The following is a 17,486-nucleotide window of genomic DNA, read 5'->3' as shown; positions in this document are numbered from 1 at the left end:
TGGCAAAAAGCAATCGCCGGCTGCATAATACATTATACATATGCATTCTGCTATGAAATATGAATTATGCATAATGAACATAATATTTTATAAACTACCACAACATAATAGTTAGTACATACGAGCCTCCGGTGACCAGTACACGGTAGTGGATCAGGTTGGCAATACTGAATGTGTTGCTGCTCTATCGAGAATCGATCACCGCCGCTTCGCCTCCGTTCCCTACTCTCAGTCATCCCCTCCTGTTAACCATCGGTTCCAGGCTCACCGTTCACCCGTAAATTTTAGTGGTTTATCTCTCGGTGCTGTCTCTTGTCGTTTTCTTTATTTTATTTTATTATTATTATAATTTTTGAAATTCTCAAATAGGTGTACACAGTTTACACGCTCACGCAGGTATCGTAAACTATTTTTTTTAACCCCTTAAAGGTCCCTCCACCAATGTTTACGCTCACTTACGCGTGATTCCCGTTGCCGGCAAGCAATTGTCGATCGCATCAAACGCAGCAACCGCCGCCCCCGTTAGTGTACGCGAAACCAAATCCTCCCCCCAAAAAAAAATCACCGTTACTAACAACTCGAATACCAAGTATTTAGATAAAAAAGACAACGACAAACTTAAAAATGGAAACGCAGGATACCAGCATGACGAATCTGATAATCAACTACCTTCCTCAATCAATGACTGACAAAAAGCTCCATCAAATGTTCACTCAGATTGGACAGATTGAAGCGTGCCGAGTGATGAAAGACGTCAAGGTAAATACCATCAGTAGTCTGTTAAAAATAAAGCTTATGGAGTACTATAATTTGAGTAAACACAATGTGTATAACACCCCGTCAACTCCTGGGGTTTTCGATCCATAATATTTGTTAATTTAAATTTAATGATATATTTCTCGTCAATTCTATTTGGGTAACTTAAGTTCAATGATGATAGTTGTTTAAGTCAAACTTTGTCAGTTTCAAGTTGATCATGGTCATAAATACAAATCATAATCTATTTGCTTACAAAACAAAACATAAGCTGTAAAGTTTAAAGTTATGTAGTTGGGAAACCACTAAAATTAGATATTTTAGGATCAGTTAACTATCTATTAATTATAATATACCATTAAGCTTCAATTGTTTAACACATTTTTGTTTAAATAATTTTAGTTAGGTAAATTAGTATAATAAAAAGTCCCTAGTCTTAATTATGATACTATAAATATATATTTTTTACAAAGCTTAAATCATGTTAAACTGATAAAGAAATTTAACGATTTGTGGGTAATTATAACTAATAATAGTTTTTAATTGACATTACAATTTTGTTGCGTTACTGATTATTATTAGCTTATACTTATGATTTAAAGGTTTCTCCTATGATGTACAAAAATAAATGCATTAAATAAAAATTATTATACCTAGTACTATTGCTATTTTTTCATAATTAAATACATCATAATTATGTATTAAGTGTATAATTTGTATATGTATGTTTAAAATTACATTATATATTTTCAGACTGGTTACAGTTATGGCTTTGGTTTCGTTAACTTTGTTCGGCCAGAAGACGCATCTAGGGCTATTGAAGTGATGAACGGTCTTCAAGTAGAAAATAAGCGTTTAAAAGTATCGTATGCCCGACCTGCAGGAGAGGATATAAAGGATACAAACTTATACGTTCAAAATTTACCTAGGTACTTATATTTCAAATAACATAATTTAATAGCATTTTTTTTTAATACATATGTATATATATATTTATATATATTTTAGGTCGATAACAGAAAGAGAACTTGAAGAACTGTTTGCTCCTTACGGGAAAATAGTTCAAAAAAATATACTGAAAGACAAGTACAGTGGGCTTCCTAGAGGAGTAGCATTTGTTCGGTAAGTAAAGCGATTATATTTTTATCTTTTTTTACTACTTAATCAGTAGGTTAGGTTATTATTATTCGTATTACATTTAACATGTGATTTAATAATAGTAATAATTGCAATGATTGAAATTTGTTTAGAGTATTTGTGAGGGTTGCTACAAAGTTATTTGCTTAATAGCGTGTTTTTTGTTTTTTTTCTAAAATACTGGAATTTAGGTTCTTGTTTTGGTTCCACACTCTGCTTCAGAGTTAATAAATTACCTATTTTTTCCCCCTTATATTCCTATATGAAAATTAAACAATAGTTTTGTTTATATTAATACTATTTTGTAATTATCCATTTTTTTTTTTTTTAATAGATACAACAAAAAAGAAGATGCCCAAAAAGCTATTAATCAGCTAAATGGGGTATTGTTGGAAGGCTGTACAGAGCATTTATCAGTGAAAATTGCTGAAGAACACGGCAAACAAAAAGCAGCTTATTTGGCCGGTCTTCAAACCGGCTTAGCGCACAGAGGTACAAACGACACCCTCACATACTTAAGCTACTAGATAACAAAAGAAAAAGAAAAAAACCTAAAACTCTTCCCCCCCATACCAAATAACTGTTTCAATGTCTTCGAGTTACATGTCATAGATCAGAAACAAAACTTAATACCTTGCATACTGGCACTACGGGTTATGTAAGTATCATTAAAAGTTTCTAAACCTAGCCCTATAAAGATACAATATAGAACGTGATGCCATTATTATTTCAAAAACAAAGGGTTGGGTTTATGTTCCTGGATGGAAAGCTTATAATATTGTAGCATAGTTTATGCATGTTATTATTATAAAAATACAATAGGTGCTAAAAAAATAAAATAAATTATATCATGTTTCAACAATTTTGTATTACAAGTGAACTACTTCTGTAAAAATTAGTTAAGAATTCAAATAGTTTTGTTTATTAAAATAATATAAGATGGCATGTTAAATAGTATTACATTAATTAGTCAGCTATAGATTTTCTTAGCACAAATAACTTATATTAGATAATTGAGATAATTAAGATCAATTATCTGAAATTGAATTATCGCTTTTACTAATCAGATAGTAAGACAGAAAATTGTATTGTTTTTAATAGATTTATCATTTTTTATGCTGTAAAAGATATAGTATTTAAATTAAATTAACGATTTAATATAAATAGTTATAATTAAATGTATATAAATATTTATAAATATTTATAAAACTAATTTTGTTATTAGCTACCTTGTATATTATAACTAAAATTCACAAGTGTATAATTTGTTATTGCTATAACAATTGTTATTTATTACATGATTTTAAATTTAAATGAAGTATGTTGAAATTCTTGTTTTGACTAATAATTACCTTTTTGGTATATATTGTTTGTATAAAATTTAACTTATGTGAATAATTATCGGGTGTAATCATGTCTTCCGTTTTTTGATGATATTTTGGGACTCATTGCAAAGTATATCCTTGGAGCGCTATTCACCATACCGCTGTTGTATTTATGAAAAACTGAAGACATGCATACGTTTCTAAAAATAGTCTGCTTAATATTTAATTCTATGTATGAAGTTTTAACATACATTTTTGACTACTTATTGTTATACATAATGTGTAGCGAAAAAAAATAAGTACAATTTACCCTTAATTGGTTTAACTTAAAAGAAACCCTTTCAAAGGGGTCTATTAGACCCTGTGATACCAATTAAGGGTTAAATTTAGTTGATAATTTAGTCGTAATAATTAGACTTGTATCATTAACGGTATTTAGCACATTATGTTATTTTGTGGTCCTTATGTTTTCTAAAACTATTAATGAAAGAAGGACTCAATTTTTGTTAATGGTTATTAGTAAATTGTACCTAGAACTATTTTTGCATAATTTGCTACATTATAATAATAGTATTTAACATGTTATCTTGAAACCTTTTCTTATTTCTATTACAAATACTTATTACAAGTTTGCTTAAAACCTTAAATTGCCTGTACGAAAATTCATCATGATAAACAGTATTTGGAATATAAATAAATTTGTTATAACATTAACATTCTGTATATTTTTATATAGTTAGTATTTTGAACAGTTTTTTTAAGTGCCATCAGTTAGCAATGAAATTAATAAAACTTGAACTGTTTTATTTTATTATTGTACAGATACATTCAGAATTATTGATCTATAGAAAAATATTAGGAAATACCACATATTATCGGTATTATTCAAAACTCAATTTTTTATAACTATGTCTAAAACTCATATTTAGTTTTAAATACCAAATTTTTCTATGTCAGCTTGTTATTCTAATAATTGAATTAAAGAATTCTATAACCTTAATTTTCATCAGCTTTTAATTATACTATGCACTCTTATTGCCCAACCCTGAAATTAAATATTTCTCCCATTAAAAAGAAGCTTTTTTCTTTTGCTTTTTTTTTTTGCGCTTTATGGCCTAAAGGTTTTTTTTTAGACCACTTTTTTCTCTACGACGTTTAGTATGATGTTAATAATTAAATAATTGTTTATTATTTGAATAGGCGCAAAACCATCTCAAAACGTTCACCAGCTACTCAGAAGCAACCACACTGTTGAAAAATATCCCAATGCTTTGATACAACCTATAGATAGGCACAATATTGGTGCTGTGCGTCAGGACAGGGCTAGCTACCGTTATACACCAGTCGGCATGTTTCCACCTCACGGTTATAATGTTGGTATTGGCAATGGAAACATGTATTAAATATGGTATGCAATAATCTTCACCACTGTACAGTTTTTTAGGTTTTTTTCTTTTGAAATGTAAATGAAATTAATATTATATAAATATATATATTCTATCTTTATAATATATAAAAACATGCTCTATAATTTTTTTTAACAAAAAAGTAAAAATAATAAAAACAAATGTAGATTTCATTTATAATTATTATTTAATTTTAGTATAGAAATTTTGTAAATAATTTCAAGTAACAAATCATTTGTATGTTATAATTCTAAAAAAAAAGTATACACAAAACTTATCAATATTATTTTTATTATCTTCGTCCTTTTTTATTATAGCCGAGGTACCTAGTCTTGTAGTGAAAAAAATAAGACTGCATTTATACATAAATTTTAATGTTTTTCTACCTTACTCATTTTTTTTTTTTAAAAACCCTTGCTATTTGCAATAATTTATCACTTTGGATTAGGATTTGATAATATTGTACAAGCTTCAAGTGAATATACTGAGGTATGATTATGTGTATTTACAATTTTTTTTAAATTAAACATTGTTAATATTTATATGTTAGAAATTTTGTTTTTAAAATAAATAAAATTGCATGTGTAACTTACATACATATAACAAATACCAAATTCACTATATTTTTTTTTAAATTTCACTATTGTTCTAAGGAATGAAGTCTGGCTTTGACACAATGTTTTACAGATTATTTCTTGTAGTGTCCTTAAAATAATTGTGTGGAATTTGAATTCCATTGGAATAAAATAAGAACTATTGTAGACTAATGGATAGTCAGCATATTTTTTAATGTTCATTTTAACACCAGTATTCAGTATGTCAGTAAGTTTTGTAATAACATAAATATTTACATGGCATGCCAAACATGACCAGTTGTAAGTTTTTAATTATTATACTCACCAAGTTTCTAAGTACCATTATATCATAAAATGTAGAGAACCCACTTTTATATCTCGGATTAATAATTTTTTTATTTATCTATCAAAATATTGTTTTGATAGATTCTAATATCTATGTTATCTTTATTATGGTTTTATTATTAAATAAGAAAATAATTTGTTAAATAAAGCCACAAATTTAATCTTCTGTCATTTGTATACATTGTGAGGGATTTAATTTATTAAGCTTTAAATATATTATGTTTATAATGTCTGATACTAGTACTGCAACTAAATAGTGATATAGACGCAAGATTTAAACAAACTGTTATATATTTTACATCCTATAAACAGCAAATTGTGTTTGGATTTTACCTAAAGACTTGATTTTTGACCAATTAATTTTGATGAGTCATTTAGAACATTTTGTAACAAATTGTCTACATAATCTTCTCATATAAAGAAAATATGATAGTCAGATAAATTTTAATTTAGTAAAACTCTTGGTAAACACTAACTCTTGGACACATCATCCACTTCAAATTTGATGCAGAGCTTATGTTTACTTAAAAACTAACTCAATTGTATCGTTTTCTGCCACATTGAAATACTGCAAGAGTTTAATGTGCAATAACCTTTATTTTAATACAATAATTATAATAAGACTCTTTAAATTTGTAAATACTAGATTCAAGTATTCGTTGTACCATTATACAAATTCACATAATCTACTAAACACAAGTATTAACACAGTTCACAATCTAAATAATGATGGAGAACAGCTCTATAACTGACTGATCGGTGCTTAGGTTTATCTATTTGACAACTCGTCCTCCCAAAACTATCTGTTTATTTATTTTAGAATTCGTAAAGAACCATCAATTATAAGTGGAAGGTAAAATTGTCACCTACTGTTAATAAAACCTACTACCTACCTATGGAAATCACGGTATATAATACAATACTAGTAATTATTTTCATAATTTTAAAATTATTTTACTCATACACTTCTAGCTTCACGAGATACATTGTTTAAATTCTTAAATAATAAGTACTAAAAATTGCTGAAGTTATAAGTATGTATATTTTACACTTGACTTACTTGTTAGTTATTAGCTTACCAATCTTTTATACAAATTAAATTAAAAACTCGTTTTTTTTTTTGTTTTAACTGTTTTTATATTCAATAAAATAATTATTATACAAAATGTCCTTATTCATCCCCTTTAGTTACCCTTGTGTAAATTACTTGGGCATGGTGTTGTATCACTTGCTTGATAAGACCTAAACAAAAAAATTTAAATACATCACATTTAGCGGTTCATTAAATTGTTATTATAATTATGTAATACTGACCTTTTTGACACAATTCATCTAAAGCCTTTCTTGCTAATGATCCACGAACCTTCAACCGTTCACTGACAACAGATGGGGTAATAAGCTTGTAGGATGGAACTTCTTTTAACAATTTGTCATATGATGCTTTGTCGAAAAGAACTTGGTTGTTTAACTTATCACGGACTTTTCCTTTGGACCACTTCTACTTACAAAAATACAATTTTACAATGATACCAATAAAAATACATTAGAATTTCAAACCTTCTTCTTGGCTTTGCCGCCAGATCCTCCCTCCTTCTTCTTTTGGGTTTTTTGTGGCTGTTTGGACGAGCCCTTTGCGTCCTTCTTAGGCGGCTAAAATTTAATTTGTGAGACATTAATAGCTTATAATAATACATTTAATACACTAAAATAAACCTAGTCTCGTGTTCTCTAAATCGCCTTACACTAAAAAATGAAGTAAGTCTAACAATCAAATAACGACTAATGGTCTCATTTGCACAAAATTTAAAAGTAGTTCAACAAAACAGAAACTGTAGGGGTTAAATTATAGTATAATTTTTAAGTGCAGTTTGGATAAATGACCATTATTGATTTGTGGCCATCGTGTACACGACCGTCACATGGTTTTAAGAAAAATTGTAAAAGCCGGAGCACCGGCTCTTGTTGGAATAGGATTTAGTTAATCCAAAATTAGAAAATATAATACATAAATGAACATAATTAATAGAATACAACTTACCATTTTTCTTTAAATTAACCCTAAAAATTAAACGTCAAAAAACACGCCGACGATCCGCGAAAAATTTTACTCGAAAGAACCTAACAACAAGACATGAGGTGATGGGAGATTGGGTGATGAAGGAGGAGGAGTCAGAGAGTGACAACGAAAGGAAAGTGTACAGTGCATAAAACCTATATAACAATGGCATGACTTACAGTGTGACCATGGTGCTTGGATTTTACCCATTTATTCACGGCTTGGTGGTCATCCCATTATCATGATAATCTCGCTGAAGCAGCAGCTGTTTTTTTAAAAATTTGTCATTTGTTATCAATATATGCTAGGGATTTAAAAAAGTTTGGGCTTACACGAAGTTTGACGGTCGTTTCTGTGAAAACTTCTATACACAATACGTGTAACAATGTCTGTGCACGTATTTAACAAAAATGTCAAAGTTCTCAGTATGTATTGTTAAATAAATCGTATATGATAATTATAAGTACACTCAAATGACAAATTGTGTGAAGATAGACTTAAAACGTTTTGACTTTACAGGAAATCGTGGATTATCATTTGCCGTTTCATCGTCATCACATTACAGTACTGAATCCTCTGACCCGCATGTTTTGAAAAAGCCAGTTCTGTCACAATTGAAAAAAGGTACTGGGGGAAGATCTAGTTTCAATGGAGTGGTCGCAACTGTTTTTGGAGCGTCTGGTTTCTTGGGAGGCTATCTCGTAAACAAACTAGGAATATGTGGCACTCAAGTAAAATCTCTATTTCTTGGTTGTTGTTGTTAAAATTATTGTTGTATAAAACCATTTTTTAATTTTATTATAGCTGGTTATTCCGTACCGAGGAGATGCATACTTTGTTAAAGATCTAAAACTAACGGGAGATCTTGGTCAAGTAAATTTCCAACCATTTCATTTGCAAGATGATGAGTCCATCAGAAAAGCTGTTAAATATTCAAATGTTGTAATCAACTTAATCGGCCGTGACTGGGAGACAAAAAATTTTAAATTTAATGACGTTCATGTTGAAGGTGCGAGAAGAATTGCTCGTATTAGTCGCGAAATGGGAGTTGAACGGCTTATTCATCTTTCTGCGCTCAATATTGATCCTTTACCTGCTGTATGATAACTTAAATAATTTGAAATGTTGTAATCACTTTATGAGTATTATTTTTTGTTTTATATACTTAGCCAATTTATTTATCAAAAGGATCAGGATTTTTAGCATCTAAACAGCTTGGTGAAAAGTTGGTACTTGACGAGTTCCCTGATGCTACTATATTCCGTCCATCAGATATATATGGACAAGGTGATAGGTTTCTAATGTGAGTAATAAATATAATATAAATAAAAAGAATGTTAATATTTATGTGATCTTTTTGTACAATAAATATTGTAAAATTGATATCAAATATTTATTTACTGATAATAAATAGAAAGTTTTTTGAACAATCTTAACATCATATTATTATGTTTCATGTACATCAGCACATATTACAATTTTTTTAATTAGTTCTTACTATTTTCACCAAATTATTAAAAAAGTTGTTACTTCAAAAATATAACAAATAATAGCCTCATATTTAAAATAGTTTGTTTAGATGTACTAAGCATATATTTTTTTAAACCTTGTTAAGATTTCAGTATTTTGGATGTTTTCTTATTTTTTAAGAAAATGATAAAATAAGCTGAATCCATTAAAAAATCCCATACTATCTTAACTTAGTATCAAAACTGAAATAACTTACTTAAGTATTGTTTTATTTGTGTATAGGATGTATACTCATGCATGGCGTCGAAGTCTTCAGCAAATGGTTTTGTGGAAGAAAGGAGAACAAACTGTTAAACAACCTGTAGCTGTTTCAGATGTAGCAACTGCCATTAAAAATGCTGTACTAGATCGTTCAACTGCAGGCAAAACATATCAAGCCGTTGGGTATGTCTAATAAATTTGTTTTATTAAAATTTATTTAAGTGCAGGTTTTTTCTTAAAAAATATTTATACATTTCTGTTCAAAAATATTTTGGAATATACTAAGAAACTTATAAAAAAAAGTGATTTAAAAATTATTTGATAATATATGGAAACTGATCATTCTAAGTTATTAAAGATTTGGAAAATAAAACTAGAAAATGTATAGATAAAATATAGTTCTAAGGTAACTAAAAAAGTAAATAAATAAATTGTTCAGTTATTTTAAATATTTGTTTAGGGAAATTTAATGTACCAGTATGCTAAAAAAAATTATTATATTTCTATAGACAATAATTTATTTATGACATTTAAATTCTTGCAGACCTACACCATATTTACTTGCTGATTTAGTAGATTGGATGTATGCTATCTGTCGCCGCACAAAAGAATTTGAGTACGACTTTAAAAGAACTGGATTTTTAGGAAATCCACAACATTTAGTCAAAATGTGGCTGACAGACAAAATATGTCCTAGTTGGCCCCCAGGCTTTGTCACTGCTGAACGTTTTGAAAGGGTATTTTGTAAAAAAATTTAATAAGTCGTTATAGTTAATATTTTATGCTATAATTTAATTCAACTATACTATATTTTCATTTTTAGGAATTTGTTAACGATTTCGTCGATGAAAGGTTGCCGACATTGGAAGACTTAGGTGTTGTACTGACGAAGACTGAGAAGCAGATACCATATGACCTAAAGTTCTTAAAAGCGTTCCAATATTACATTGATACAATCGGTGAAATTGAAAACCCACTCCCTCCACCACCATACGTACCACCCCCGAAATCAAACTTCTTACATACAAATTAGGTAAAAACAAAAGAAAAAATACACCATGCCGTTTTATATAATTATATATTTTTAATAAATACTTTGTTTGAACTTTATGCTTGTTTTATTTTCAAATCATAAATTTCACAAAAATTATAATATCAATATCCTAAATAGTAAATAATTTTATAATATAATAATTATACATTTATTTCTATATAGAATATAGTTACAAAAATTACCATTTAAAATTTAAGTCTAACTATGCCAGTCATAATCAGAAGACTAACATATAGGAATACTGACTAGGTATAATTTTCCAGCTTCAATAATTTAAAAGAAGTTGTCTTCGTTAATATTTTTTTTTTACATTTGTGCCTAACAATAAGCCTATTTCTATCTCATTGATAAAGACTTAAAATTACAATACATTCTATTATTACAAAGTCTAATTTGTCTTAATGGCTAGTATCACATTCGTTCTGAATCGTCGTTTAAATGTTTCAGAATCCATCTGAAGAACGTGTCTGCCGTATAGGCCCTAGATGTCTGTGCCACCAATCTGAGTCTAAAAACAAACAATAAAATGTATATTAGCAACAATATTTTAAATAACAACTATTAGACACACGATTTTCTCGATTTGAAACAGAAAATATGTACATTTTAATTTCTTGTTTTGTTATTATATAAATATTAGTATTATCAATATACAACTTAATATTATGTTTGTATAAATTTATTTCAAATTATTTTTGATATACACAATTATATGCAGATAAAAATTATTTGTTAAACATGTCTTTAAAATAAAGCAATAGAAACGCTTCTAGTGTTTTTAACCGAAATTAACACAAACAAAACTTATAAAAAAAAATTAATTTTAACAACGGTATTTCAATTTTTAAAGATATCCGCCAAAAATATCCGAAGCTCTCCCCAGGCAAAGGTTTTTAAAAAAAATATTACTATTGATTGGTCGTATGTTAGTAAAGCAAGCAAATTAGCCGATGTTAAGTTAGTTTGCCATACAACATACAATTGGCAAAAAAAAAAAAATGTAAAGAGAGAATATCTGTTGTTTTTACCGAATAGATTTCCAGTACGTGAACCAAGCACGTTATACAACAGTCTTATGAATTTGTTACTATCATTATACATAAATATATTATATGTTTTGAGTGTGTATCGGCCATCAAACTATTGTAGTCGTACATTAATACTGGACAGTATCGTCGACGGTTACAACTCTAGGTGCAGTGGACTCTGTATTAGATAGAAAAAAATAGCCTTTAATGACTCTTCTCTCTTTTTATTACTAATATGGTAATGAGTGAAAATTAAAATTTGTCGAGGTTTCAAATCAACCCCTTCAATTATTATTAGTAATCGGCGTGGACGGCTTACTTGGGTACTCACCGAACGACGTGGATCGGTTATTGGAGAAGGCGGCTGGTTGTGCCGGTAACGCTGGAGTTAATTCGTCCGGCGTCGAGGACCGGCTATGAGACTCGAATGTAACCGCCGCCACTGCTGCAACGTCAGGTATCTATTCAAATAAAAATGGCTGTTAATTATTATCATTAAAACTCAACATAATTATTGTTGATCATAAGAATTATAGTTTAGAAACCATAGGTAGGCGCACAAAGCCTTACTGATTAAGCGTTGGCAATGAACGAGTTCGGAGTTCTCATAGCTCTTTTGAAATGTTAAGCTTAGTTAAACCGACTACCATATAAGTACTATTAAAGAGTCTACTTAGTACAGTTTATGTCTATAAAGATAAAAAAACTACACCAATAGGCCATAAATCATAGTGACTAGCGTATTAAAAGGGAAAAAACCTCTTACAAATGATAAAGGCATTGGTGTTTTTAAGGGTATTGCTACGTTGGTGATTTTACTACATTATATCGAGTAAAAGAGCTACAGTTAAAAACACAAATGAAAAACTAATTTGTTGTGCAACAATAATAGATAATTCATTTGATATTTCAACGAACTTTCAACATGATTCGTTTGAAAATAACCATTTAAAATAATTTCCTAAAAGGCGTTTTTAATTATAAACCTCTTCCAAAGAATATAAAAATCAATTTAAATTTGTATAAAATTTAGCCTCTAGACTCTAACAAAACATTTGCGTTTTATATAACTTACAAACATTGTAAGCTACACATTGGATACTATAGCCAAATTTGTATTTTTTCAAATCGAACAAAATTTTAAGTAACGATGTATGTTGTAGACTAGAGATATAAACGACAGTGATGAAGCATAGGTGCAATAGAAAAATGTCTTTTTAGTTTTTCCTATGAAATATTATATTTTAATTAAAAATCAGAATTTTCAATGTAATATGTAATAATTTTTATGTAATAGTATATACTGTATATTATATTATACGACAACTAGTGTGCGTCTTTGCTGTTATTTAAGAGGCCTGTCTTTCGGGGTCAAAAACACAACATTTCAAATGTGTGGGACCTCATCCCAGAATATTTTTTAACTCGTATCTCAAGTGTTGAAAAATTATCGAAAAACGAAATAAAAGTTAGGACAAAAGTACCCAGCTGTATTTTGATTTGTTTACACCATCCTACTTCAAACCGTATTCGGCGCCCGTGAATAATAATAATATTAATAAATAGTAATGCGCCAGTGTTGTACAATTTACCGTTCTCGAGTTTTGTGCCGTATCCATGAAGCTTCGACTTCTCGAGTACTGGTACACGTCGAAATCGTTGGTGGCCTCCTCTACGTCCACATGCAGGAAACTCTCTTGGCTGCCGGTGAACTGAAAAAACAAACTTAAGTTTAAAAAAATTTCACTAATAATAATGTCGGCAATAACGCTTGACGACATTTGAATAATAAAAAAAAAACCAGCAATATGTTCGTTATGGATAATTTTCAAATCCGAGGTAGACCGTTGACCAGTGGAGTAATAAGCTTTAAAAATCGTATGTGACTTGGGCCCTATAATGTTTAAAGTACAATTAAAAACTTTTTTTCACTAATTTACACGGGAAAAAGGCTACAGATAACTGAGGGGTAATTAGCTTACCTAGTCCCTATCTCTATCTAAATTCGCAAATGTTGAGATTTCTAATAGAAAACAAACGAATTTTAAATGTATGGAATAAGTAATTAAACTAGTTAGGTATGCATTTGTGGAAACCCACTTAAACTTGCATACATTTTCAGAAACAACCACAGGGCAAGTTTTATAGCCCGGTTATAGGTTTTATCCACGTTATCGGTTATAAGTATTTTATAGTTGGGTAGTGTGGGTACTTTAATATGAAATAATATAGCTCTGACTTAAATATAAATATCTTCAGCGCTAACTTATTGTCGTCAGGTGAAATAATTGGGGGGGGGGATACCATCCAGAAATCCATTTTACCACGTTTAGGTCACGGCCGACTTAACTACTAAGCACTTCTAATTGGATTATGGCAGTAATTATTGTATAGCTGTATGTCGGGCAATATTTAACCTCTTTAAACAACGCTATTATAGACGGGTAACTATTTCGGTCAAATTTGTTTGCTCTTTATACATTGGAGCTATACTCGAAGAGAGGGGAGAATGAAATTAATAGTGTGAAATGATAATTTGTTTTCAAACGTTATTATGGTGTAGAGTTGAGGATATATATATTTTTTAAATAGCTTCGGTAAGTTTTTCATAGATAACACAGCGTAAGACCCCCTGTAAAAGTTTATGTTAATAAAAATTAACCTACAAAATGCGCAATTATCTGTTTTTATTATGTCGTTAATCTAAAATTAACTCAAAATCCTAGCGAAACGACGACGGTCTCTTCGGTGTGGTGAATACTGGATAGTAGTTGCGCTTACCACCAATATTCGATCACATGTTTAGCTTGGTACATTATAGTAAAATGTATTGGTTTTTTTTTTCAGCGAGCACTATGTATATTTAATCATGTTATCTAAGATATATTTTCTTTTATGCTTTGGAACAACTGTTCTAGGATCGACTGAAAAAACATTTTTGTTTATATACAATTAGTAGGCGAATGGATAATATTATAATAATATTACACCAGACATTAATTCAACATCTACATAATATACATACATCAGTACGAGGTGCACTCAGACAGCAGACTACAGTGGAATACGTTTTGTAGCCAACTGACGCCGCACTCAGCCGTAGTGCAAGTATAAGCTCGAGTATCGATTAAAGTTTTTCATTTTTTTTTTTCGCTATGACCGGGAAAAATGTAGGTATACCTAGGCGTTATTTATGTCCATAAAAATAAGTGGAAATGTCCACGCTCAGGGTTTAATTGCTATACAACAGGGATGGCCACTAACCTTAATTGAAAAGACAGCTATAATAATATATGTATTATAAATATAACTAATGCCAGGCAAAAATCAAAACGGAAATGAGACTTGAGCTGATTAACGAAAGCCAGTTTCTTACGCCACTCTATTTGTTAAAAGAAAACAATTAAACACTGATGAGTGATGACCAACTCCAACTGTTGTTTTTTTTTTTAATTAATCAGCTGTTACATAATTTGAGGAAATAATAATATTTTTTAAGTCTATCAATATTATATAATTCCATCCAAAGTAGGCACCTACCGGCTACGTGTACGTAGTGTTTTAGGCTCGACTGGATTCAAGGGAAGTCTGTGCAAGAGTTGAATAAATTGTACTAAATGTTCCGGAAAGACTATAATATTGTAATGCTTAGATTACATGATATTTGATACTTTATTTAGTCATCAAATAATGAATTATACATATTCGATAACACACAATATGCAACATTCTCGTTTGAGGGTTAATTGTTAGTTTGAACGTTGATCGTTATTCAAATGCAGTTATCACTTATCCATGAAGCTAATATTATGTAAAATATCATAATACAAATTGAAAATATTATAATAATGTTTTTGATGGAAACAATATTATGATAAAAGAGCCAAGTCATTTTTTTTTTTTTTAAATCACTTTATCGGATATGCAGACATTTTTCTTTGTTTTGGTTAGTGTGTGTACTAAGCACAATGCCGTTGTTAATGTTATTTTCATTTCTAAATTATTATTCAATTATACGTACAATGTAACCCATTGAAAGTATAGTATCTAGAAAATATCTATTAAAAATTGAAAGTTAAATAGTGATGAATAGACGGATTTTTTTTCTTCAGATAAATTACATAATATTATGTAAAGTACCTATTATTATCGTCGTAGTTATTGAACTGCATTATTATTTTATAGAATTATCTATAACGGCAAAAGTCCTGCAGGACTAGAAACGGTCATTATAGTAAAAATGATTTTAATAGGTTGAATTTAAACATGCCGTGCCGATAGAAAGTAATAAGTATTGTAATTATTACTCATAATTAAAATATAAACGTTGCAACTGTGTTAGGCGGTGTTTTTATGACACTACATAGTTTGGCGCTGGCCTCGGGGATTGTTGAAGGATGTAACTAATTCATTCTGACTTGACAGTAGAGTAGATGTTAGGTTATAACCGATAAATAATAAATTCATTTTTAAGATAAGTGTACGACTCCGGGCATCACTGCGAGCACTACCGACGTCGTTTCTAATAAATGTTTTATAATATTATTACTAAAGACAACTCACGGCGGATAATATATATTATTCATAAGTCATAACGCATTAAAACGATAAATTATGGAAAAAGGAACACACTTAAAATTACGAGCGTCTTACGGTCATTATAGCGAGTATAGTTAGGGGGGGGGGGTGAAAGATAATAGTTTTTTATATTTTCAAAATATTATCTTTTCAAAGCTCGTAATAGCGCGTTTGCAGTACACGTTGTATTAATAAAACGATTAACGTCGACCTTCGTCCTTCAAGAAGGATTTCCATAGAATCGATTATTATTATTATTATTGGGGTTATACGACGAATTTCATTATCCGAATTGTTCAAAAACACGGTCCTGAAGGGCGTTAATTATTATACGGTTGACGTTGGTTAACCGAACGGAGTATGGTTATTTTTGAAATTGATATTATTAAAAAAAAAATAAAAAAATTGTCACCTCCGCCGTTCAAAGGTCTTCGATTATAAACCTACAATATTGACCGGATTTGTGCTACTTTACATGTAGATATTCTAGATTTTTCTCACCAGAAACCCGTAGTGTTTGAGAATGTCCATCTTGCACATGGGACACGTTCGGTGCTCCAACAGCCATGGGTCAACGCAGCCCTTGTGAAATTCGTGTCGACACGGCAGTATTCGCACCACTTCGGACGGTTTGTACGGTTCAATGCAAACGGCACAACAGTCGCCGTCTCCAATGATTTCCTGCAACACAACGTACACTATTATGTTAACACGGCCGTTTTCAACGTGTCGTCAAAGTAGGTTGAAGATAATTGGCGATTTTTATTATGTATAAAGACAGTTTTCCAATCGTCTACCAGACTTTCCCCGTATAGATGTTTATCAAAATAATTATAGATTACCGGACTCAACTCGTCTTCGTACTTTGCTCAAAAACACCCACCCAGGTATATTGGCCGTGTGTTAAATTTTCACAAAACTCTTCATACGCCAAACTGTAATTTTCGTTGTTATACATAGCTCAGTTTGTCTAACTCAGTAACTCCACATTTAGCTGTTAAATAAAAATCAACGATTTAACTTGGTCCTTTGTTCCAGATAGCCTTCACTAGATATCTAATGTTCTAAACAACACACACGCTTCACACCCCTAACGGCACCTCACGCACAGTATGTACATGTCGCCTCCCTTTATTTCATCACGCACGTTATGACTTATGACGAGTTATCATTGATAATGTAATATATATATATATATATTAAATGATTTGTTATAATTATTTTGATCTACTACCGATAAGTGACGAGCAAACATGAATTATAATTTATCAAATCATAATTCGCACAGTCGACCGAATTGAAGAGAATATTTTTTAAAATTATATAAGTAATATAAAGCTTCAGAAGTAAATAACAATATACGGTCGACTTTGACCGGATTTCATTTAACGTGAATAGCTTGTGTATCAAATCTATGCGGCTATTCATCAACTAATGTGGCCCCTCTAGAACGTTCTCGCTGCTTATATGAAAAACATAATGTGACACTTTTAGA

At 30.0% G+C, this 17,486-nt stretch overlaps 4 protein-coding genes across 9 annotated transcripts in view; 2 read left to right on the top strand and 2 right to left on the bottom strand.

Moving 5' to 3' along the window:
- The first annotated feature begins 233 nt into the window (after window positions 1-233).
- Window positions 234-5,711, top strand: LOC126841887 (protein sex-lethal-like). 3 transcript variants are annotated; one of them, XM_050578647.1, is made up of 6 exons: window positions 234-396; window positions 598-759; window positions 1,510-1,685; window positions 1,765-1,878; window positions 2,228-2,385; window positions 4,419-5,711. In XM_050578647.1, exons 2-6 carry the CDS (start codon window positions 625-627, stop codon window positions 4,619-4,621), a joined length of 786 nt encoding a protein of 261 aa, XP_050434604.1. In that variant the 5' UTR covers window positions 234-396; window positions 598-624; the 3' UTR covers window positions 4,622-5,711. The 3 variants fall into 3 exon arrangements, 2 of the variants coding, with proteins under 2 accessions (XP_050434604.1, XP_050434603.1); XM_050578646.1 differs by having other exon boundaries at window positions 591-759; XR_007686246.1 differs by having other exon boundaries at window positions 236-759; window positions 2,228-2,551; window positions 4,419-4,542.
- Window positions 5,712-6,563: 852 nt separating this feature from the next.
- Window positions 6,564-7,725, bottom strand: LOC126841813 (40S ribosomal protein S25). The gene is made up of 4 exons (XM_050578476.1): window positions 7,583-7,725; window positions 7,102-7,194; window positions 6,859-7,042; window positions 6,564-6,786 (listed from the first exon to the last, which is right to left on the bottom strand). Exons 1-4 carry the CDS (start codon window positions 7,583-7,585, stop codon window positions 6,716-6,718), a joined length of 351 nt encoding a protein of 116 aa, XP_050434433.1. The 5' UTR covers window positions 7,586-7,725; the 3' UTR covers window positions 6,564-6,715.
- A 157-nt stretch (window positions 7,726-7,882) lies between these two features.
- LOC126841724 (NADH dehydrogenase [ubiquinone] 1 alpha subcomplex subunit 9, mitochondrial) lies at window positions 7,883-11,122 on the top strand. The gene is made up of 8 exons (XM_050578334.1): window positions 7,883-8,025; window positions 8,120-8,331; window positions 8,405-8,698; window positions 8,770-8,903; window positions 9,353-9,514; window positions 9,876-10,068; window positions 10,155-10,364; window positions 10,833-11,122. The coding sequence occupies exons 1-7, from the start codon at window positions 7,986-7,988 to the stop codon at window positions 10,362-10,364; spliced, it is 1,245 nt and encodes a 414-aa protein (XP_050434291.1). The 5' UTR covers window positions 7,883-7,985; the 3' UTR covers window positions 10,833-11,122.
- Window positions 10,540-17,486, bottom strand: part of LOC126841723 (E3 ubiquitin-protein ligase goliath) — a 60,358-nt gene continuing 53,411 nt past the window's right edge. Inside the window, exons 5-9 of one of the 4 annotated variants that reach the window (XR_007686241.1) lie at window positions 16,493-16,672; window positions 13,006-13,125; window positions 11,733-11,874; window positions 11,414-11,591; window positions 10,540-10,893 (exon numbers count right to left, since the gene is read on the bottom strand). Coding sequence is in view for 2 of the 4 variants with exons in the window: in XM_050578331.1 (XP_050434288.1) it covers window positions 10,829-10,893; window positions 11,733-11,874; window positions 13,006-13,125; window positions 16,493-16,672 (507 nt within the window). In the remaining 2 variants the exon portion in view is untranslated. The remainder of the gene's footprint in view (window positions 10,894-11,413; window positions 11,592-11,732; window positions 11,875-13,005; window positions 13,126-16,492; window positions 16,673-17,486) is intronic. The other 3 variants (XR_007686242.1, XM_050578331.1, XM_050578333.1) reach the window with 3 other exon arrangements.

The sequence above is a fragment of the Adelges cooleyi genome, unplaced genomic scaffold (genome assembly GCF_023614345.1).
Source record: "Adelges cooleyi isolate 19-005CV unplaced genomic scaffold, UGA_ACOO_1.1 ACOO_flye_CR_arks_rails_tigmint_CR_PRNA_41, whole genome shotgun sequence".
NCBI classification, from domain to species: domain Eukaryota; kingdom Metazoa; phylum Arthropoda; class Insecta; order Hemiptera; family Adelgidae; genus Adelges; species Adelges cooleyi.
This window is presented reverse-complemented; position numbering and strand designations above follow the sequence as displayed.